At 35.9% G+C, this 24901-nt stretch overlaps 1 protein-coding gene across 3 annotated transcripts in view; it reads left to right on the forward strand.

Annotated features, from left to right (window-relative positions):
* Positions 1 to 24901, forward strand: part of LOC126966448 (myotubularin-related protein 4-like) — a 117060-nt gene that overhangs the window by 47296 nt on the left and 44863 nt on the right. For 2 of the 3 annotated variants that reach the window (XM_050810493.1, XM_050810500.1), the window contains exon 2: positions 1644 to 1950. The exons of the other annotated variant lie outside the window; for it this stretch is intronic. In XM_050810493.1, the coding sequence (XP_050666450.1) occupies positions 1804 to 1950 (147 nt within the window). In that variant the 5' untranslated portion in view covers positions 1644 to 1803. The remainder of the gene's footprint in view (positions 1 to 1643; positions 1951 to 24901) is intronic. 3 annotated transcript variants of the gene reach the window in all.

Raw genomic sequence — 24901 nt, forward strand, 5'->3', positions numbered from 1 at the left:
TCCTTAACTATATATCTATCACTATCTGTTTGTCTATTGGCAAAGGCCTCTTCCATCTTCTTCCACTCTTTTCTATCTTTAGCTATTCTAGACCATGTCTTGCCTGCTATCGTCCTAAGTTCGTCTTACCATCTCCTGTATTTTCCCCCCCGTTTCCTTTTTAGGTTTCTGGGATACCGGATAAACTATTAAGGCGACACTAAATTCCAGCGACCTTGAGCGATATGAGTTCACGGCTGCCGGCCCGCAATCTACATAGATTGCGGGCCGGCAAAGCCAATATTTCCAAAATTCTTGCGTGGAAAACAGTTTATATGCTTACAATCCTCGTTATTCACTACTAATAAATTTTCTGAGAGAAGTACCAAAAAAATGCGTCACGCCATGCCAAAAAACTTGTTTAACTTCAAAGAAAAGTGGTAGTTCAAAATTGCAACAGTGAACTGGCGATAAGAATTACTTATCGGGTATATTGGGACAGCTTCAGATTATTGACAGTAGAAGGTAGTAATTTATCTCGATCTGTAAATAGTATATTGGGAACGGACGTATAGAAAAACTCGGAATATTCACTATGAAAGGCCCATTTCTAATAATATGTTATTCCGTAAACAAGTCTATTAGTGTTCTCGGTTGAAACTACACGGTGTAAGACTCTTTCAATCAAAATAATATTCGTATTGATTGGTCAATGAACCGAAATGAAGCATTGCATTATACGAAGATAACATCGTGAATAGTGAGCGGTGCGTAACGAGAGCGCGCCCTCTCGCGATGAATGCGTGGAACTATTAGTGCGTTCACATGTCCTTATTGGTCGGTAGCTGGTACATACTGCCCGGTACGGAAATGCGTAATTCGTATGCTTCACGAGGTTTCTTTAACGCTTTCTAAGGCCTTGTACACATGTACAAAGAACGACTACCAATCGAATACAGGCGTACTACATTTTACTTCTATTTTGCCCACTTCGCTACTCGTGCAATAGTCTTCTTTGGAATATTTGGACCCAACCACAAACAGTGTAAAAAATAACAATAATATTAACATGCTTTTATACAAATTATCTTGCCCCAAACTAGGGCCGGTACTATGGGTACAAGACAACAATATACTTAAACATACATAAATACATATAAACAACTTCGATGTTTGCTGAGGTTGTTTTAGTACCGCGGACTCACGCTACATGGCCAACAGCGCCAAAATGGCGAGTATCAAACCGGCACAAAAGCACTTTGACACCCGCCAGTCCAGTGGTATATAGTAGAGGTCAGTGTCTACAACAAAGCAGTTTCGGACAACATCTTTTGGTGCCAAACATGTCAAATTAACAATAATATACAACACTTCCGCCTCAGATTGTTTTGATCGACGGAATCCGAACGGTATCCTCGTAAATGACAAGGTTTATTTAAATTATGCTAACTATGACAAACGCTCAAGGCGCTTGCTGAGCCAATTATTATTTCAAGCATATTTGATTGCATCGCGAGGCATTTTCAAATTGTTTTAACGAACAATGCCAGCGTCGTACTAAGCAGTGACGTCAAAACTGTCCTTACGTTAATTGCAGTAATAAATATTCCCCGCCAAAGATAATTAAAATTCGAAAATTTTTCACCTTTAGCGTATTCTTTCAGAACGGTGTGATTCGATGTGCGCAAATGTGATTTTTTTACAAGTGTAGTGCTTTGTTAGATACATAATACATATTTAGAGTTTTATACGTTTTATACCTGAAATATGGATCTTTGTGTGTTGGTCGTTTGAACTAGTGTCAAGTGGAGTGTCGGGTAGATTATGCTGATCAACACGTACCTTGACACGGAGGATTTCGTGCACCTTTATTACGCTGAGGATGAGCCGACGCCGAGCCAGGGTTGTGGTGCCGGTGCTCGCATGGCCTCAAAGTATCCCCCGCGGCCTCCCTCGCCGGACTATGAACAGGTAATCCTGGACCATGTACCGTACTGTAGTCGACTAGCTACCAGCTCTTGCAACTGTTTTAAAAAAAATCAAACCAAATTTCAATTATCTTAGACCTAGTGTCTCACGCTGAGATGGGCGTACCTAGACTTTGCTCAGACTTTCCTTTTTTTTATGAAAATAATGGACGAAACGAACGGAACGTTCAGCTGATGGTAATTGATACACCCTGTCCATTACATTGCAATACCGCTCAGGATTCTTGAAAAACCCCAAAAGTCCTGAGTGGAACTACAATAATTGAGTTCGTCACCTTGAGACATTAGATGTTAAGTCTCATTTGCCCAGTAATTTCACTAGTTACGGCACCCTTCACACCGAAACAATAATGTTGACACATTATTGCTTCACGGCAGAAATAGGCGTTACTTACGTGAAACATAGCTTAGTGTAAGCTTATCATAATCTTTGATTTTGTTTATATACTCATTTGACAGCTGAAATTATGCTGGGCTTAAGATAAACCAGTCCAATGCAAAAGTCAAGTTCGCGTTTTATCGAATTCACCTAAGTTTTACGTAAGTAAAGTCTGAGCAAAGTCTAAGTAAGCTCTATGGATCTCAGCCTTAGATAGTCTAGTTTTAGCTATCTTGACTATCATCGGTAAGTGAAAACTCATAAAGCCAGTTAATGCTAATACTTACGCTATCGTCGATAAGTCTGCATATAATCTTAATGAACCCTGAAAGAAAATAGATGTAGTACAGTGCTTCTATTGATTCGTCTTAACTATAGCTCTAGCGTGTCCCAAGATAATATATCACAGAGGTCTGAATAAAGTATCTCTAAAGCTCTTCGACCTTATGACCCAAACCTACAGTCCCACTATCCTCTTAAGAAGCCTCTTAGAACCACGAAAGAATTATGAGGTTCTAGTTGGAGCTACTTATATCAAACATCATTGTTGCATTCCATTGACGACCTGTATAGCCAAGTGGTTAGCGGTCCTACCTACTAAGCTAGAGGTCCCGGGTTCGAATCCCGGTAGGTGCAAGCATTTATATGATGAATATGGATGTTTGTTACCGAGTCATGGATGTTTAAATGTATTTATGTATGCTTATATGAATGTATGTATGTTTAAGTAGGTATATTGTATTAAATATATCATTGGCTTGTAACCCATAACACAGGCTATATATGCTTAACTTGGGGCAAGATAATTTGTGTAAAAAGTGTGTCAATATTATTATTATTATTCCATTCTACTTCCCTTACCTGATAATTACCGAAGCATTGACAAATATTTGCCACAGTGACTAGTTGTTTACGAGAGCATCATAGATTGATACCAATATCTTAAACCTTATGAGAAGTTCAGCTGTCATACAATAAATTTTTTCGGGTCTTAAGCCAATCCCCGTATCCTATTTTGTCCGCCATTTATTTGCCGCAAGAAAACGTGACAGTGATAATCTTAATCCAGGTTAAGTTAATATGTTTTATGTGTAAATAGGTGACATTTTCAATGCGAGCGAAAGTAGATATTTTTATATTATATTTGCTCAAAGAATATATTATATACTTTATTCTTTTTGACAGATGACACTAGCAATCGCATATACTAAGCATGTTTAGAAAAATACTTTTTAAAGGATTAAAACACGTGTTGTGAAATTATATCTGTGTTTTACATTAGATCTTTGCGTAAATGTTTTTTTTTATTATTATTAGCTTGGCGAACCAAACACAATATCTCAAGCCGGCTTAAAGAACACATCGCGTATATCAAACACAGACGTCACTCTGAGTCACCTGTATGTAAACACGATATCAGTCAAAACCGCTACATCTGCTTCGACCAACCAGAAGTTTTGGTAAAAGAGAATAGATTACTCTCAAGACTGGTACTTGAAGCCATTGAAATTAAAAAAAAAAACACTCAAATTTCAATAGAGATGACGGTCTATAATTATCTTAGACCTGAGATCCAATGATCTCTAAATTAAAAAGAAGAGGACAATGTCAGTAATTTTTGTCAAACTATGATATTACTATATTGACTCTTTTCAACCGCAGTCGCCCTGAAAACGTGATCTGGAAAGCCCTCGAAATGTCGGCTTAGCTAAAATAATAATAAAAATGTGACTTTTGCGTAAAAATCGAATGTAAAATCACAGTTACCATTATTACAGTGCACAATGTATGTGCACAGGAATATTAACTTGTTTACGAAAAATAGCGATAGTCATAAGTTTAATACTAGGAATAAGGATAAGCTTGCTGTTACCACTACCAGGCTCCATAAAGTCGATAAATCATTTGCTGATATGCTTAATCTGACAATAAACAAATTTAAAAATTCAATTAAACGGAAACTTTATAAAAAAAACTTACTATAAAATAACGGATTACTTAGATGATAAAATAATGCTTGGGAATGAACATGCTCTAACTCTGTTTTAATAAAACAAAATGTGTATTATAATTTTCTAGAGATAAGTATATGTATTATTTTTACAAACTACATTATATAGCTCTTATTATTACAAGAAACCTTAAATTGACGATTCAAAATGATCAAATATGATTTCAATGAATAAAGATATTTTGAATTAGACACGCGTTTTAATCCTTTAAAAAGTGTTTTATTTAAATGTGTAACATTCGCGTTAATTAAAAAAAAGTACTTTTAAGTATGCTTTTGATTGAAACTTGGAATAAGCTAGTGGAATGTAGTTAAACAGCTCTTCGGATAGTCCAGAATAGAATGAAGAATGCAGGGGAAAACGCAATGCTGTCTGATGTTCCTAAGAAACGCCTAATGAGTCCAATAAAGAGTTTTCTTTGATTATTGTACATAATAAAACACTTACGAACCACCTGAATAGAATATATATTCAATGAATTAACTATAACCACAACTATATACAAGTAACATTTAATGATTTATAACAATAGAGCAGGGACCGGCAGCTAACACGTCCGACACTTTCGACTGCCCCAACAAGAAGTGCCCAATAGCTGAGAGCAATTCCGAATTCGTAACAGTTACAGTACTGCCAATCTTAATAATACGAAACTACCAACTTTATAATAAAGTGACATTATTAAGATTTTGCATGTGATGAATATACTCAATATTATATATTATTTAGATATTCTAAATATAATAACTATAACAATATAATATGAACACGTTAGAAATTATTCTATTAATATTATCATAACTTATTAAATTTTATAGAAATAACTACGGATTAAACTCTCCCATCCAAGTCATATGTGTAAGCTATAATATAATATTTAAGTTAGATCATATTAATATCTATATTTTTCTTTTATAAAAAACAGGTGTCCTCGTCATTAAAAAGCTTAAATATAGATTAGTGTGTAAGTAATTAGTAGTAAATTCATTACTTTTATTATTTTAAATTTGTTTTTAGCATTATTTAGTTTAGTTACGTTGTGCATACCTTTAATTTGTAAATAGTAACACTTATTAATGTTTATCTTATTCGTAGCTATATGTTTAATTATGTATCTAGTTGGTACCTAAGCCTTAATAAATAAATAAATAACTGAATGTTGGCACTAATTGGAATGTCAAATAACCATAACAATTGCGAGGGTAAACTAAAAAACTTTTAACGCGTGTAATTTATAACTGAGTTTTAAGGACGTCGGTGGTGCAAAGGCTAAATAATGCTGATTCAAATTCAAAGATTTTTATTCAAAATAGGATTTAAAATCACTTATTGCACGTCAAAAACTACCACCCATTCAAAAAAGACTGCCTCAGACCTGAGAAGAATGGGCGCAAGAAACTCAGCGGGCTTTTTTTTGATATAAAATATGGATTACAATGTGATATCGCACAATAAACATTTATAATTAAAGAGCCTGAGGGTGTTCGCTTTATTCCCAGTCCGTGGTGTCATTAAGAAAATCGTTTATGCTATAATAACCTTTCCCACACAAATGTTTTTTAACAATTCTTTTATATTTCGTAACACATTTGTTTTGTGCATTTTCTGAGATCATATTGTAGAAGCATATACTATATATATGATCCCTCTGAGGCTGAGGCGCCGGCTCATTCACGGCAATGGCAATGTTTTTTTTTCGAATTCAAATTTACGTTGATTTGACGCGCTTACGCTGAAAGAAGACAGCGTGATTAATTTTACACATGTGAATAAATTAATAAGCTGTGTATAAAGTCGCACTAATCTAACTGATCTCTTAACGGCTGAACCCAAGGCGTATTTACCCAAAATATGGGCACAGTACCTACACGTGGAAGATACGCGTATTTTAATATTCAACTACGGGGCAAAAATAAAGAACGTCTTCTTGCAAATTATGTTTATTACGATTGAATTATACTGTAGAATGTCTTTTTCAATTCTCATTGAAATTTTACAAAATAAAGTGATTTTTTATTTGAATTTTATGTGACTAATGGCCCTTTTCAATAAACTATATATCGTTAGTTTAACTTGCGGATACATTGCTGTCGCCGTTTAATGACAAGATCTTATCTATCCATAGTTATGTCCAATATAGTTATATTCTAATGCTATCTGTCAATAGGTTATTGGAATGTAAGTAAGCGTAAAAGGATAGATTTGTTTACCTCGAGTAAGTTAAACTAAGGATAGATAGGTTATTGAAAACGGCCGTATATCGAATTCGCCACACAGTTACATAATATAAAATCACACTTGACAGCCTCTTAAAATCAACTTGTACTTATACAGAAGGTCGTTAGAAGGATGATGCAAAATAAACAAATAAAGGAAATGTCATCGTCACCTTGACGCTCCACGACTTGCCTGTAGTTTTTGTGTTGATGTGCACACGCTTTGCGTCCTGAGTCTGTTTCGAGTACAGCCTGGCCGCTAATTATTTAGTAAATTTTACGGTCGTTTCACCGTTGATTGCGTAACATTTTTTTTATGACAGTAAGGGACGAGGCGAGCAGGACGTTCAGCTGATGGTAATTGAATGCAGTGCCGCCTCTGGATTCTTGAAAAACCCATAAATTCTAGCCGGGACTACAAAAGCGCTCGTCATATTGGGACATAAGATGTTAAGTATTATTTGTCCAGTAATTTTACTAGATACGGCGCCCTTCAGACCGAAACACAATAATGCTTACACATTACTGCTTCACGGCAGAAATAGGCGCCGTTGAGGTACCCATAATCTAGCCGGCATCCTGTGTAGAGAAGACTAGATGATTGCGGCCTTTTGAAGACGCATCGCCAAACTGAAGTGCTCTCATTCAAAAATATAGTTAAGGTACCTGGTGGTTGGTACAACAAATGCGTCAAGATTGAGTTGTTTTTTTTTTTTGGAAAGGATGAAGTTACATTTATTTATTGAATACCCCGAAACAGGGCCCATTTGGCGGGCTCGGGTGTTTGACTAGAAACCAGCCTTGGATGCGGAAATGTAGCTCAGTCAGCGGCGTGGGGTGTCTCGGAAGGAGACTCGAACCTCGGACCGACTGCTTACTAGGCTGGATGGAGTGAAGATCACTAACGATCTAATATATCTGTTAGTCGAGTCGAAATCTCCCTTGTAGTCAAGTACGACTTCGATTAGGTGGGAAAGTGATATATAATAATTCACTCGAAACCTCTTTGAATTTATCCAAATGGAATTCGATTTATGTTGCTATGCCTTGAACACAAAATGGAAATTCGATAGGTGGGTAATTTAGCCATGTAAACGTAACGGGCGGACAGAGAGTGACTTTCCCATTTATGTATATTATTAGCATAGACTATTTATAAATCAATTACTAATTAACGTTCAAATCACATGCCGCAACAAGCGCGTGCGCTCCGTATATGAATAAATAGTACCCACAGTGAATAGTTGGCGTTACTTGAATGGATTCGAATGTGTGTCAGCTGATGTGGGAGTTTTCTATTGGCCCGTACGGCCCTACGCCATGTGCCACGTGCGATCGCCAAACTTATATCTGACAGACCAACTATCATTATTCATTATATAGGCACCCGCATGCACCAAAATCACAGCTAGCTGACGTCACAAACATCATAATCTCCTATTTCATTAACAATAACTAGAGTGTGGTACTAGAAACTGATAAATTTTAATAATATCGGAACTAACAAGCGATGGTTATGCTTCTTATAGATGGTATGTCCATGTCGGGTTATCTATCGCACAAAATAATGGCAGATGACGGCTATATCTAATAATCTTGTAAAAAACGGAGATAGCCGAAATCCATTTCGTATTAAGCAACTAATCGCTTTCAAACTTAGCCGGATTATACTGCATCGCCCAATTGTAATGACTATTTCCATCTTTTGTCAAATCACTGCACGTTTCATACTAAACTAAATTTCAATTTTTACTTAGGCAGAATGACCACCTCTTATTACGAAGTTAGTATTTACATCCTCTTTGGTGATATAAATTACATAGATAAATATAATTAACATAAAAATGTATAATAACTTAGTTAACGCAATGCATTTTTGCTGTACCTACTTATATATAAAATCAGGATTTTGGTTTTCTTAGAATTATGAGCGATATTGCATAGCATATAAGCATAGCGAATTAAATTCCAACAGGTAAACTCAAACAGCGTCTTGAATTATCATAAAACATAAGTAATTAAATAAATCTAGTTGCGATAATTCTTATATAATACGCACACTCGTTGACAAAATACCAGCACGCCATGAGTGTAGCGGAGGTATTGTGTCATAGAGCTACTAGATATGGCCTCAATTGTATCTCCAGTAGTATCCCATGACTCAACATCTTGACACAAACGCCATTGCGTCAAATGCTTGGCACGCTATTAAATTAAGCGGCGCTACATTCATATTTAGACTCTAGTCACTTGTGCTAAGATTAACAATTGGATGCCGATGTGTTGAGGGCTGATTAACATCCGAAGACATTGTTCTCGGTGTGTGGCGAGTTGCAAGAACCATTCAAGCCCCTTGACACCGTACGTCACGGCGGACTGAATTATGTTGTGAATGAACAGATACGGTTTCTGGGAAAACTATGATAATAATGAACTCAAGGCAATTCAGAAATTCCAAGCGATTAGTAGAGTGAAAAAGATTATTTGCAATTCAAAACACAAACATAGAATACATTAAATGCATACATTGAAACACCAGTTATGTATTTACCAGTGGGATGCTCCTTTCCTTTATTGCCGTTGTTCATGAGTGACTGGTTTTTTTATAGAAATGTCTCCTAGAAACTGAAAGAGATTATTCGTATAGCTAGGTACCTTAAATTTTCTGGTCGTTGAATGGATGTCTAACGGCCGTTCCCAATATTCAGTCTATCTCTTACTTGAGATAAAAATCTTAACTAACGTTGACTTTTCTGTCCCAATAAACTTATCGACGGTAACTCAAGGTGAGTTCCATGCGTCCCAATAAAAGGCGATAAGAATGACTTATCGGTTATATTGGGACAGCTTCAGATTATTGACAGCTAATTACTGACAGTAGAAGGTAGTAATCTCTATCTGTACATAGTAAATTGGGGACGGCCGTAAGAAAAAAGTTATTCACCCGATTGTATGAAACGTGCAGTTATTGATAGATTGACAGATGATGGCTATAATCTGGTAAAAAACGGAGATAGCCAAAATCCACTACGTTATAAGCAACTGTTCAATTTCAAACTTAGCTAGATTATACTCCATCGCCAATCACCATACTGTAATTACTTCTATAACTTATGTCAAATCACTGCACGTTTCATACTAAACTAGGCCTCTTAATACTTAATATTTACGTACTCTTTGGCCAGTATATTGTAATTATATAATTATACAAAGAAAGGCTCTTTTTGTAAATGTAAAAGCCAATTTCTCACAATAATTTATTATTATTTACTAACTAACTCTGAAGATTGTCTAAACTCTAATCCAAGGCAAAACGCGTGAATAAGCAAGAATCTGCACATTTTGTTGCCTTTGTCTTTGACCAATTTGAGGAAAAGCAGAGAATGGAGACCTTGAATGGCGGATGTTTTTGTGATGATACCAACGACCTAAATTCGCAGTCAGGCCTTCGCCCAGAATAAACACCGGCTATCGAACGTATTTTAATTCCAGATCATTTGGTGCAAAACAGCTGTCTGAGAGAAGTCTTATTTCAGTAGCCTTCTTGTTCTAAATATAATTAATTTATTGAAGACTTAATTGTATTCGGTTTATATTGAACAGCTTCAAACTAAATATTGAAGAGCTGTTTCACCTAATTCCTGCCGCCGATTTCCTTCTTCGTACGACACGCCACAAATTACGATAGCATCCCCACCATCTGGATGTGTGGCGGTCTTCCACTGTGCGCTTTTCAAGGAGCTTTCTTCCACGTCCTACAAAGCTGTGGAATGAGCTTCCTTGTGCGGTGTTTCCGGGACGATACGTCATGGGTACGTTCAAAAAAAGCGCGTACACCTTCCTTAAAGGCTGGCAACGCTCCTGTGATTCCTCTGGTGTTGCAAGATAATATGGGCGGCGGTGATCACTTAACACCAGGTGACTCGTACACTCGTTTGTCAATTTTTCCATAAAAAAAACTGCTTTTGATTTTGAGGAACTCTCAGAAGATAGGAAGCGGACTATATGTTATGTTGAGTGTTTTTGGCGGTAGGAATGAATAAATAATATGTACCTAATAAGATTCCAAAGGCCAACTTAAAAACGTTAAAATAATTGGTAAATTGTAGAGCAGTTCTATTATCGGCCTTAGTTATTAAATGTGTTTATGGTTAAGTCAAGTTTGTAAGTATTTTTTTTGGCGAATGGCGATATTTATGCTTTTACAATATGATCCTATAATATTAACTAAACAAATGTGTTACGAAATTAAAAAGAATTGTTAAAAAACGTTTTTATGGTAAATGTTAACATCAAATTATGGCCTTTTAATGAAAACACAAAAAAAAAACCCGGTAAGATTGTTGCAAATATGAATTTCATAGTCAGCCAAAGCAAAGTAGGTGTTGCTTGTAACCGGGGTTTCCACCATTCACCACCAGTGGGAGGCTCCTTTGCACAGGATGCCGGCTAGATTATGGGTATAACAACGGCGTCTATTTCTGCCGTGAAGCAGTAATGTGTTAACATTATTGTGTTTCGATCTGAAGGATGCCGTAGCCAGTGAAATTACTGGGCAAATAAGACTTAACATCTTACGTCTCAAGGTGACGAGTGCAGTTGTAGTGCAGCTCAGAATTTTTGGGCTTTTCAGGAAACCTGAGCGGCACTGAATTGTAATGGGCAGGGCAATCAATTACCATCATCTGAACGTTCTGCTCGTCTCGTCCCTTTTTGTCATTAAAAAACAATGCAGTTAATAATGCCTTTTACAAGTTTTTTAGAGCAGGAAGGTAATAAGTAGTACCGATAAGATCCGATGTACAAGGGCTGACATCCATGAGTCTGGGATTTTGTCTTTTAAGTATGATTGACGTCATAATCACGACCCGATCGGAGAAATGCCATACGGCCCGCTCAACATCTCAACGTGCAAGGAAAACGGAGCTCGCTGAACAGCTCTTCCGGCATAGAGAGCTCGCTTGCAATAATTAATGTGTAACTTTTACTCTCTGTTTTGATGTAGCGATATTATTTGAAACATTAATATTTATTTATAAAAAGTTGTTATTATTCTTAAAGTGTAAAAAGTGCGATTATAATGGTCTCTTTTTAATTGGAATATTTATAGCTTACGAGCTTTTGCGTTGAATAGATACTTTGGGTAATTTTTATTTTTATTTTTAATACGGTTTTATTAGCTTCATACGTATGTTAGTATGTAACGGAATCTTTGAACATGGTTTTGACCCCCTTCAAATCGTCGGATTAAAATCGAAATTTATGGGATACTTGATAAGGACCGATGACAGTTCAATATAACAAAAAAAAAAAAATAGTGTAAGAAATAATGATTTTATTGTAAAAAAAGCGTGGGGTGTTTTTCAGTATATTATCAAAATGATATCTGTTCGTAAAATATTTTTTACTATTGATCCCCGCGCTTTTTTACAATAAAATCATTTTTTCTTACACCATTTTTAATTCAAATTTATTAAGATTTATTTTCTATTTTTTTGTGAGATTTTCTATAAAAGTGTATTTTTTTAAGTTTTTTTTTAAACTATTACTTTTTTGGTATATTTTTCAAATGATACACATACAAACCGCTCTTTCTGCTGCTGGCAGCGCTCTTCTATGATACAGCGCATAATCCTTGTCATTGTGGACAGTCTCTTTAATAGTATTTCCCTGTGAACGTTAATCTTCTATTTCATTCCCATGTAAGTAAAAGTGTAAAAAATGCCCTTCTCAAGTGCCTTAATACAAACTTTCAAGGTTTTATCTTCAAAAATGTCGAATTTTTATACAAACTGCCATCACCCATCCATTTATTTTTTTGCAATAATCTATGTCCTTTTTCAAGCTCTAGGCTATGTCTGCACTAAATTTTATCAAAATCGGTTCACTGGTTTAGGCGTAAAAGCGTAACAAACAAACTTAAATTCACATAGAAAGACTAGGTGATTCGAATAATTACAGTGGTTTCAATTTATAGTCTAAATATTGAAAATTGCAACTGATTCACACCACCCGTATACTGAATTACATCAATATCCGATTAGCCTTGATATATAAGAATTCAAATGGAATAAACGTCTATTGAGGTCAATAAACATGGTGGTGATGGCGCGAGCGTCATAACAAAAGTGGGGTATAGATACACACGTTGTTGTACGCAAGGACGTAGAGCTGTCTGCGGACGGCCGGCGGAAGTGACGACACGCCGAGCCCTCGATAAACACGTCACGTCACTAACCATATTTTGTGCTTAGAGTCTACAGTCTACAGGATAGGGTTGGTGCGGCAGTACACTCGACAATTAACATTTCGCCACCTAGAATGCCTTATACATATCTTTAAACTGAGCAATTCTTGTATACAGGATGTCCCAAAGTTATGGTACATGAAGGGAAAGTACCTTAAATATCGAAGATAGGCTATTTTACTGAAAGAAGACTGTGTTATTTTTAAAAGTTAGTACTGCATTCAAAGATTTTCTAAAAATTACTTGCCTCGTCTGGGAATCGAACCGACTTAAATGTAAAAAAAACATCCCTACTTTTATGATGCCAATCGAAATAATGGCCAAAAAGTAATAACTCTTCTTAAGTAATATAGTATTTTAAAATTTATTTCTTCTTTCAGTAAAATATCTTCTTATATCTTCGATATTTAAGGTAGGTACCTACTCTCCCTTCATGTCCTATAACTTTGGGATACCCTGTATATATATACTAGCTGACTCTACAGACGTTGTTCTGTACATAATAATAAACAAAATATTGTTTTTTTTTCAAATTTGTCAATTATTCTTCATAGTATAAAGAATTTTTTCTTAACGTATGCTCCTTGTTGGAACTGTCAAACTGTGCGTCAATAATTTGTCTCACAGAAAATATGTGCATACAAAACAAATATTGGAAATAAAATGGGTCCCAAATCGAATTAAAAACTATCCTATCTCTCTAGTTGGACTAAACTGCATTCCATCAAGTAATCCCCATTTAAATCCGTACATTAGTTTAGGAGTCCATCGCGGACAAACAACGTGTCACGTCATTTATATATATTATGATTAAGATATAATCTGAATGTCGGAAACGGCTCCAACGTTCTTAATCAAATTTAACAGGTAGTTTCGGGGGCGATAAATCGATCTAGCTAGGTTTCAATTTTAAAAAAATGTAGTTTTATCCGAGTTTTAATGAGAAACAGCTACAATAAAATTAGAATATTAAGGTAAATTTCGCCACTATATACAAGACTGTAATAGATCAGATGGGAACTTGGGTGATCCGGAAAGCACAAGACCCCGGTGGGAATCCAGATGTCCTATTACTTTTTTTTTTTTCAAGTTTTGTACATTATTAACAATCCGAGCAGGGCTCGGTCGGCCGGATATTATATATTATATTAAGAATAAAGCAGTTGTGTTATAATTTTAATCAAAATACTAATGAGCCAAGCGTAGCTCACTGTTCACAACTTGTCAATAAACAACCGTTTTAGTAATAATAGATTCACCCCCTTATTCATAATAGTCTCCTAACTTAAAGCATTGCTAATTCTCACTCTGTCTTCTTCTATTGACCTAAGTCAGAATGAGAAAAAACACTCCGTAGCGGCTGTTTAAAGTTAACGGACCATTATGAATAAGGGGGTCAATCTCTTTTTCTATCTTGCTGTATCGCCATTAGATATGTTTTTCACTCTCGCACGCTCTGTTTGTATATAATATACGCTAGTAAATTGTAAGTTTTTAACCGCCACAATATAAACAGGGCATTGTTTATATTAAAAATTGTTACGATCGTCAGTTGCGTCTCCTGCGCGTTAATACTCTAAGAGACTATTTTTTTTTTGACAGTTACCATCCATTTGATTTTTCATTGTTTTAATAGATTATTTTATGAAGTGTGCCTTTGTAAAAAGACTAAAGTGCCTCTGTACTGTATACATTGTCTCTCACTATCAAGAATTTATTCGGAGTCAAAACAAATTTCTCTAAACTTTTCTTTTAATGATTTTTTTTGATCATATTTATAAATAGCGCGAATAGCCCACTGCACAAAGATGGTATTGATATCGACTGCACTGACTGACACCCATAATATCCATAGGACATACTTTTTTTTATGGAAAAGTGCTAGTGTCTTGCGAAGGTGCAATTCCGCGACAGAATTCAGGCTGAAACAGTTTTTTGGAACACTTCCCGTGATAAATGCGGTAGAGTAACAGTGAAGCGATGTCTCTACGCAACGCCAAGTCTAGCCGTTCACAGAGCACTGGTTCTAAACTATAATTAACAATAACTAAAGTAAACTAGTCGAACCGTTTTTATTTATTTCCTGGTAGTATGCTCGATTAATGTAAGCCTCAAAACATGGCATTTGTAACCGGATTTATTCGGTTCTATTGGAGTTCCAAGCTCTTAATTAGCTCTCATTAAATTCTACCTGACAATTTTACGAATATTGCTCTTAGAAATTCCATAAGCGTTCCTATTCCGTCCCTATATTCGGGTTCCGTAGCCAAATGGCAAGAAACAGATTCCGTTATAAGGATTCTTATGGATACGTCATGTCTGTCTGTCTCTCCGTCCGTATGTGACAGCCACTTTTTTCCGAAACTATACGAACTGTACTGTTGAAACTTGGTAAGTAGTTGTATTCTGTGAACCGCATTAAGATTTAAGACAAAAATAGAAAAAAAAAATTTGGTGGTTACTTACTTAATACATAGAACTGAAACTAAAATTTTTTTTCTAAACTGATTTATTGCGCGAGAAACACTTCCAAAGTGGTAAAATGTGTGTCCCACCTCCCCCTGTAACTTCTAAAATAAGAGAATGATCGAAATAAAAAAATATTTGATGTCCATTACCATGCAAACTTCCAGCGAAAATTGGTATGAACGAGATCTACTAAGTAGTTTTTTTTAATACGTCGTAAACCGCAATTTACCTGTCATTCAATGAACTCAAATATTATTGTTGTTATTAAAGAACTTTATATTATGTAACTTGCTGCTACGGAACCCTTTATGGGCGAGTGCGACTCACACTTGGCCGTTTTTTAAATTAATTACGAAGTACGTCCCCTCCCAAACGATATATTAATCAGATGTTATGATCTACGTTCATATACAGGACATGTGATAAGAAGCAAATGAAAGAAGATAAATGGACAAAAGTCACTATAGAGTGGTATCCAAGATATGGAAATAGAAATAGAGGGATACAAACGATACGATGGGAAGATGATTTCAAAAAGATAGCTGGACCAACATGGAGAAGAACAACTTACGACAGGAAAATGTGGAAAGATCTGGAGGAGGCCTGTGTCGGCGGACAAGCGAGCAATGATTAACATAAGATATAGTATATATTACCAGTTACCAGTGGGAGGCTCCTTTTCTACCGTGGAGAAGAAATGTGTAAACATTACTGTGTTTCGGTCTGTAGGGCTCCGTAGCTAGTGAAATTACTGGGCAAATGAGACTTGACGTCTTATGTCTCAAGGTGACGAGCGCAATTATAGTGCCGCTCAGAATTTTTGGGTTTTTCAAGAATCCTGATCGGCACTGCATTGTAATGGGTGGGTCGAATCAATTACCATCAGCTGAATGTCCTCCTCGTCTCGTCTCTTATTTTCATACAAAAAAATATAAGGTGAAATTTTATTATAATCATTTACGGCTGTTTTCAATAACGTATCTCTAGTTACGGATACATTGCTGTCACCGTTTAATGTCTAGATATTATCTATCCATAGTAATCTCCAATATAGTTATGTCCAATGCTTTATGTCGATAGGCTATTGAAATGTAAGTAAGCGTAAAAGGATAGATTTGTCTACCTCTAGTAAGTTAAAGTAAGCATACATACGTTATTGAAAACGGCCGTTAGTATATTCAGTTGTAGCATAAAAGCTTCATTCATTCATGATCTACGTTCTAATCCCAAGTCAATCTAAGCTCTAACTACAACATTAAAAGTCCAATAAATTGAAAGTTTTATTCTCGGTTCGATCTTAGTTCAAGTTTATGGCCACTGTACAAGTTGTTATATGTAGTTGCATGGATCTGGACAAGTTTAACGAACTTTAAAGTTTGAACCGGCCGAGTGTATAAATAGAGTTGTATTGTCGGGTGCCCGTTTTATGAGGTGTCGTTTTAAATAAGCCGGTTTATCTTCGCCAGCGGTAACGCCCACACGCGCTGCTTTCCTTATTATAATTACACTGCTATTAATTGTTACTGGTAGGTCAGCACAGACTGTAAGCGTAGTTATATGTATTTATTGTTATGGAAGAGAACGTGTCACCTGATGTTAAGTGATCACCGCCGCATCTTGCAACACTAGAAGAATCAAAGGAGCGTTGGTGTCCTTTAAGTAAGGTTTTTTTTTTCGACAGGAGGAAAAAACATTTACGAATTGAAGACCCCGAAACGGGGCCTATTTGTCGGGCTCGGGTGTAAACACCCCCTACCGACTAAAAACCTCCTCTGTGCTGATAGCCCTAAAGGCTTTTACAGCGAAGCCGGGCGGGGGCCTTGGAGGCCGAAAATGTAGCTCACAGGCGCGGGTCTTCTCGGAAGCAGACTCGAACCTTCGGACCGCCTGCTAACTAGGCTGGATGGAGAGAAGATCACTAACGATCTAATATATCTGTTAGTCCAGTGGACTCTAGGTTTGAAGAGACTTCGCACTCGCCGGAGAGTGCGGTGATATATGTATGTGTGTGCACATACTTAAATAAGGTGTTCGAGCTTTTTTTGGTGTCAAGATGTCACTAACACAAAACGTATCTAATAGTTGCCGTAATAAAACAGCTATTGTTCTTAGGTAGTGCGGTATCTAGGTGGAGCGCAGCGGAGACCAATCCTTAATCTAAGTAGTATTACATGTTGTACAATGGTAGGGAACCGTTCGTGTGCGTTCGTTCGGTTCAACTAAAAGTCTCGAGTTCTTTAGGATTTAGTATTACACTCTATTATCTAATATATAAAATTCTCATGTCGCGGTGTTTGTAGTTAAACTCCTCCGAAACGGCTTAACCTATTCTCATGAAATTTTGAGTGCATATTGGGTAGGTCTGAGAATCGGACAGCATCTATTTTTCATCCCCCTAAATGTTAAGGGTGGTCCACAGCAATTTTTTTTTATTTAAAAAAAATACATACAACTTCAAATTTTCACCCATCTTCGATTAACAGTTACTTTTGTATCGCGATTTTAATATCGGCAATACAACGTTTGCTGGGTCAACTAGTGTATTATATAATATATTATTGTAGGCGAACCTTGATGTAAGCCGACAATCCGTACTTTTCGATACTTATCGAAAAAAACTTTATGTACATAATAAAATGTGTTACAAAAGTTTATTAACTTTGAATAGAATAAATTATATCATGCATTATTCATATATATGTATATATGTAACTGCAATGCTTTACATACACAACAAGAATGCTATACTTATTGGAATACTATATATATTTTTTTAATGAAAATAAGGGACGAGATGAGCAGGACGTTCAGCTGATAGTAATTACTATACGCCCTGCCCATTACAATGCAGCGCCGCTCAAGATTATTGAAATACCCAAAGATTCTGAGAGGTACTACAGTTGCGCTCGTCACCTTGAGACATAAGATGTCAAATCTCATTTGCCTAGTAATTTCACTAGTTACGGCGCCCTTCAGACCGAAACACAGTACACATTACTGCTTCACGGCAGAAATAGGCGCCGTTGTGGTACCCATAATCTAGTCGGCATCCTGTGCGAAGGAGCCTCACACTGGTAGATAGTAATATCGTTCGAGCAACGTTTCATCTTGTAGCTACTGTCATAAGCCCGGTCCTCTTTTGGTATCGCTGGCGGCCGCGAGGGTGAACGCACCGCGCGTGGTGGGCGCACACCCACGCGGAGACCATTGTTCGATTATAGCGGCCATTACATCGCATTATCACCATGCCCATGAGCGCGAATCATTGGTGATTCATACCCAATGATTAAAATTATTATTACAGATGCCTCTTATGATAATCTACTTTCTCCTTAACAAGATTGTGAGATTCCTGTAACTTTCGATTAATTTTATCGGTAAATGTTTGTGTATGCTCGTGCTGTATAGCTTGAATTAGTCCCAATTTAGTTATTTAACCCAGGATTTTCATAATGCTAATAATAGACTTTCTTTAGAATCATGCCTTGCTTGACGATACGCTAGCAGACATGCTGCATTTGCATTTTCCATGGTCCAGTAATATTTCTGTAGTTATCCTATATCCTTATAATTTATACGTCTGGATAGAGCCTCTTGCTGTTAGACAACCGATGAAAATTTTTAACAACAGAACATTTTAACAGCTGTCATAGTCTATCAAGATGTATATAAATTCTCTAAGCTTAGCCCATTAAAGAGATAGTCTTCGTGCAATGAAAAGTCTTTCACCCATCACCTCCTCTTCATGACAAAACCAGTTCGACATACAAGCCACAGTTTTCAAATCGCAAAATGAATTATATCCTAGATGTCCGTATTCGTTAGTAATACGATGTAATAACTCAATGAATATTAATCTCCTTGCCAGAGATGCACTTCCTTATTCCGCATCTGGCATGGAAATCCACGATTAAAATAGTATACACATGTGGTGGCAACACTTTGACCTCGCGACCGTGAGAACTGTCTGTTTCAGTGACGTCAATGACTGTCAAGTAAATAAACAGATAAAACTGCAATCTCTAGTAACGAAATCAATCATAAAAAATGTGTGTGTGTGTGTGTACACTTACGTACGCACTCAAGAAGTAATACTTTGGCTACTAAAAAGATTAGGAAAACGATTGACCCTAAAGGCCATCACTGCAATTTCCCGCTAAAGGCTACAAATAGTTCTTGTTACAATTTTGAGGTCAAAAATATAATCTGTGTTATTTAGAGCTCTTCGAGATTTTTTTCGTAGTTGTTTGAGATGTCTCAAAATCTACCGGTCCGAATTTAGCTTCCTGGGACCTTAAAACGTAGAGTTCTGCTGAAAGCTCGATTTCCGAAAAACAGGGTAAAACATTTTAAATTGTTAAGCGGAAATTGGAAGTGAAAAATATTGCTCGTGTTACTACACGATTTTTTTTTATTGGTTGTTAGTTTTGATACCTTCTAATACAATATACCCCTGGGTCTTTTGCGTTTGTACTAATCTGAAAATACACTCACCTATATCTAGACTATGCCAAACATATAATTCTCCCGATGTATCTGTAGACATATTTACGTTACCCATTGCATTTAAGACTGCTGTTCGGAAGTTTTTGAATAATGTTAAATGTAGTTTTGAACTTAATGTACTTGATATATTTTGTTACCTGGTTTGCATGTTGTGGCACCTATATTCAGTGCACTTAAAATTTTATTTAGACATTTACTTATTTAAAGATTACTTTTGGTGTAACTGTCACTGGATGTCCTTAAAGAAATAAATAAATATTGTTCTTTCAGAAAAAAAAATAGTAGTAGATAGAACAATATTGTATTCGAAGGTATTAAAATTTGCAATCAATAAAAAAATATCCGTACGATTTAGATAAATAACGTTTATTTGAATAGCATTAAGTGAATTATTTTTATACAATTAAAAAGTAGTTTTTTTTTTGGAACTTATACATATTTTGTTGAAATTTATTTGATTCTCGTCAATTGCTTGTGGTTCTGTAGATATATTATAAGTTAAAAGAGGATTTTAACGCTAACTGCAGCATGATAAGATGATAAGTACTCTAGTTGAGCACCTGACGTCAAGGTGTCGAATTTGGGTGTTGGGTGTGCGCGCATCATAAAATTCACTTTATTCCCTAACGCGCCAAAATCGTATAACTTCAATGATTTATAAAATCTTAATCCAAATCAGTTGTTATCACTTTTCTTGACGTGATTCAGTACATTTTTAGGGTTCCGTAGCCAAATGGCAAATAACCGGTCCTTCTATCCGTCCGTGTATGTTATAGCCAATTTTTTCCGAAACTCTAAGAATTATACTGTTGAAACTTGGTAAGTAGATGTATTTTGTAAACCGCATTAGGATTTTCATCAAACCGATACGTTTATCTATGAATTGGTACTGAAATGATATTGAGGTTTCTAATATAATTTTTTCTAAATTAAAAATAGTTTGCGAGAGAGACACTTCCAAAGTGGTAAAATGTGTACGTCCCCGAATAACTTCTAAAATAAGAGACTGATCGAACTAAAACGAATATATGATTTACATTACCATGCAGACTTCCACCGTAAATTGGTTTGAACGAGATCTAGTAGTAAGTAGTTTTATCAATAACTGAATTTATAAAAAATACACTATTATTAAAACATCTGTCAAAGTTAAAATGAACTACAAGAACTCTTATATTCTGTTATTTGCTGCTATGGGCGAGTTCGACTCGCACTTGGCCGCTTTTTATTATTTATAAGTAGGCACTTATAGTGTATTTTTACACTATACACACGGCAGTAATAATTGCGGCAGTGGGTAATACCCCGTCGGACAAAGGCCCGCGGCGCCTCGTTACGTCACCTCGTCGGAATGTTACGCCAGTGGCCAACTGTTTAGAAAGCGAGTTGTATTGGTGTCTATCGCCTACTAGCTCACTCCCACAAACACTCGGGGTATTTTAACCGACTTCCAAAAGGAGGAGGTTCTCAATTCGATCTGTATTTATTTTTTAAGTATGTACACCGTCTACGCTGAGGTTTATGATCCGACTTACGTAATTGTTAGGTCTGAAGTCGGTGCCAAGCCAAATGTAATAGCAGGTACCTACACTCGCCACGCGTGACTTTGAGCGGGACAGCTTCGTCTAGAACCAACAAACAACCTAAGCGGGCAAGCACCGACTTACACCCTATAATAGGTAGCACATGCAAATAAAAGTATTTTATTAATATTAAAGGTTTGCATAAGAGGTGTATTAAACTAAATCTCTATTAAGTTATTTTATACAGTTTTTGAAGTCGTTTTGTTTTTAATTTAGTTTGTTTTCATAGTCGTTTAGAGGCTTATATTAAAGGTTACTTATAATGGATATGATATTCGCAACATATAAAGTACCGATTTCGTATCCATCCATCGTACAATTGCCACAACGGAGTCTGCTACTACAATACCAAAAACAGATTGGTCTAAGTAAATATCTATCTGTCTAATCTGTCAAACGCAATGTAAAGTTACTCCACGTTTAAAATTACTTCTCCCTGTCATGTAGCTCTGTAGTTACAAAGGTAATATAAAGACAAACGGCCTTACAAATACAGTTGGTATAAAGCTATACCTGGGCATAAAGTTTTTTTTTATGGAATAGGAGGACAAATGAGCGTACAGGTCACCTGGTGTTAATTTATCACCGCCGCCCACATTCTCTCGCAACACCAGAGGAATCACAAGAGCGTTACCGGCCTTAAAGGATGGTGTACGCGCTTTTTTTGAAGGTACCCGTGTCGTATCGTCCCGGAAACACCGTACAAGGAAGCTCATTCCACAGCTTTGTAGTACGTGGAAGAAAGCTCCTTGAAAACCGCACTGTGCAAAATATTGACTATATGTCTGACTGTCACTGTCAATACAATGATCATTCTGGAGTTTTCCGTACGTCAAGCAGCCTTGCAAATAAACGCGGGAAACGTTGATGCAAAATGTCTATGTGTAAACATTTTGCATATTCTTGTTATATACTTGCTGTCTGTTCTACAAACTTTTATTCGTTTGTATGTATGTCGGGTGAAACACATGAACTTCTGAATGAATTTTGTTATAGGGAAAACATTTTCACGCCTGCATCTAGGCTCATTTTTTTAGCTGCTTTATAGCTTCCACGCGGACGACGTCGCGGGCAACAGCTAGTTATACATTATGTCTAAAATATTGATCTTCTACAGACAATAAATTACAGTCTACAGTTTTTTTGTTTGAATAATCAGAAATCGTGTTCGTTTAAAACAAAGAGTGAAGGCCAACGCACCTCGTATGTTGTTTTCATAATCGCCAATTAAATTTTTTAACAGATAAAATTGATGCCGTCTTTATTAAATATGAATATTTTTAAACTCTCTTGGTCTCGCTTTTTCGTTCGTTCATCGACTTTCAAATCACAACGATGATAAATAAGTTTTAACTCCAAAAATTGTAGCTTGGCAAAGAGACGCTTGCGAATATGATATTCCCGACGTGAAGCGAAACCTGTTTCCCATTTTTATTTTCTATAGATTGTTACCTACTCTTGGTTCTATTGTGGTTCGCATTCTCTTTGTACGCGCTTTTGTCCTTTATCCCGACAGTGACCGTGCATTTTCGTGTAACGGAACGTGGGATGAAGTGATTCACTCTCAGTTACTCATTTAGCTTTGTGTTAACTGTACATTCATTGCAAATAATTTCAATTATCATTCTGTAGAGTTAAGTACACTTTGACAACCCTGTTCACCATGTGGAATACACTAGATAGCATATTGGTATCAATATAATTTAAAGGCCGGCAACCCTCTTGTGATTCCTCTGGTGTTGCAAGAGAATGTGGGCGGCGGTGATCACTTAACACCAGGTGACCCGTACGCACGTTTGTCCTCCTATGTCATAAAAAAAAATATATATAAAATATATATTCTTTGAATTCTAATGCATTTTGCATCTCAGACCTCTCTCAATTCAATGTACACCTTTTCAAAAGGGGCCTTAAAGAACGTTGTATGTTTTGGTATTACTTCAAAATGTGCATGTAGACATATATTATTAGAGAATTTTATTAGTAACCCGCCAAAAAACCTAGACAGGTCAAAATAGTAGGGTTACGAAAGAGGTTAAAGGTTACTTAGACAAAGGTGACGTGTGATATTTTTTTTTTAATTTTGCGTTATTTGCGGAAATCCCTAATTATCCAAATGAGTCTTGAGTATCAATTACTCTAAGATAAGACTGCTTCATGTTGTTAAAAGTTATTGAATATTATATCAATTATCTTAATATATATAAATTACGTGACGCGTTTTTTGTCCGCGATGGACTCCTAAACTAATGAACGGATTTTAATGGGGATTACTTCATGGACTGCAGTTTAGTCCAACTTGAGAGATAGGATAGTTTTTATTTCGATTTGGAACCCATAATTGTTTCTATTTTCAAAATTTGTTTTGTATAGACATATTTTCTATGAGTGAATTTATTGGCGCATGGTATGACAGTTCTGCTGTGAAACAATTCCAATAACAATACAGGGAACATATTTTACGAAATAATTCTTGATTTTATTGAATATTATTGACAAATTAATAAAAAAACACATTTTTTTTTATTATGTAGTTACAAAACAACGCCTGTCGGATCAGCTAGTAGTTACTACATGATGTTTAATATAGTAAAATATACCTTTATTTGTTTACGGTGTGTGTGGATTAGTGCATCGACTGTAGGAACTCAATAACTCTTGTGGTTTTCATCTTGTATTATTTAACGTTTTTTTAGCATCACTCACATATTATATTGTAATTAAATAAGTTTTACAACAATGAAACTGTAAATGTTGATTTAATAGAGTATACCACTTCTTCTCAGTAAAACTGAACCTGTTCCGAAGTGATGTTAAATGGTAAAAAGCATAACTATTGATATTCTTAATTTTAGTCATTTATTTTTGACTTAAATGAATAGTGATTTTGCTTTGATTTGCCATTGGAGATTGTATGTTTGAGATAAGACATTTATAAACAGTCTCTTAATGTTATTCTCTCAATTTTCGTTACATTCTTAATATTTTATTATCATTGCTTTTTAAACCTGCTGCATTTTATGGCATATCTTTATAACGGTGCGATAAAAAAACCTGTACAAAAATTAAATTTGAAAACAAAATTAATGAACGATGGCGGCGACGTGGGGCGGGCCGTTCCCTTCCCTAAAATATGGCCGAGGGAGACGATGGCTGGTCCATGCGTCATGCTCGTGAACGGGTGCTACTTGTGGGGGCTGGATGATCTTGTTACCGGGAGGTCTGCTTGATGTGTTTTTTTATTATTATTATTTCCTTTAAAGTTAAAGTTATTATATATTTTATTTTATGAAATGCTCACATAATGCCTCTATTTATTTACGGTATGTGTTGATTGATGCATCTACTATACTCAATAACTCTTGTGTTTAAAAGTATTAATTTTAATTTACCTTTTTTTTCTTTTCTTGACTTACTCATGTAAGCCTTTCAGTTTTTGACATTTGAGTATTTTTGTTGCGTCACTTTGCATATATTGTAATTGAAATGATTTGTAAAACAAATAAAATGTAAATCTTGACT

This window comes from Leptidea sinapis, chromosome 1 (genome assembly GCF_905404315.1).
Source record: "Leptidea sinapis chromosome 1, ilLepSina1.1, whole genome shotgun sequence".
Taxonomy (NCBI): Eukaryota; Metazoa; Arthropoda; class Insecta; order Lepidoptera; family Pieridae; genus Leptidea; species Leptidea sinapis.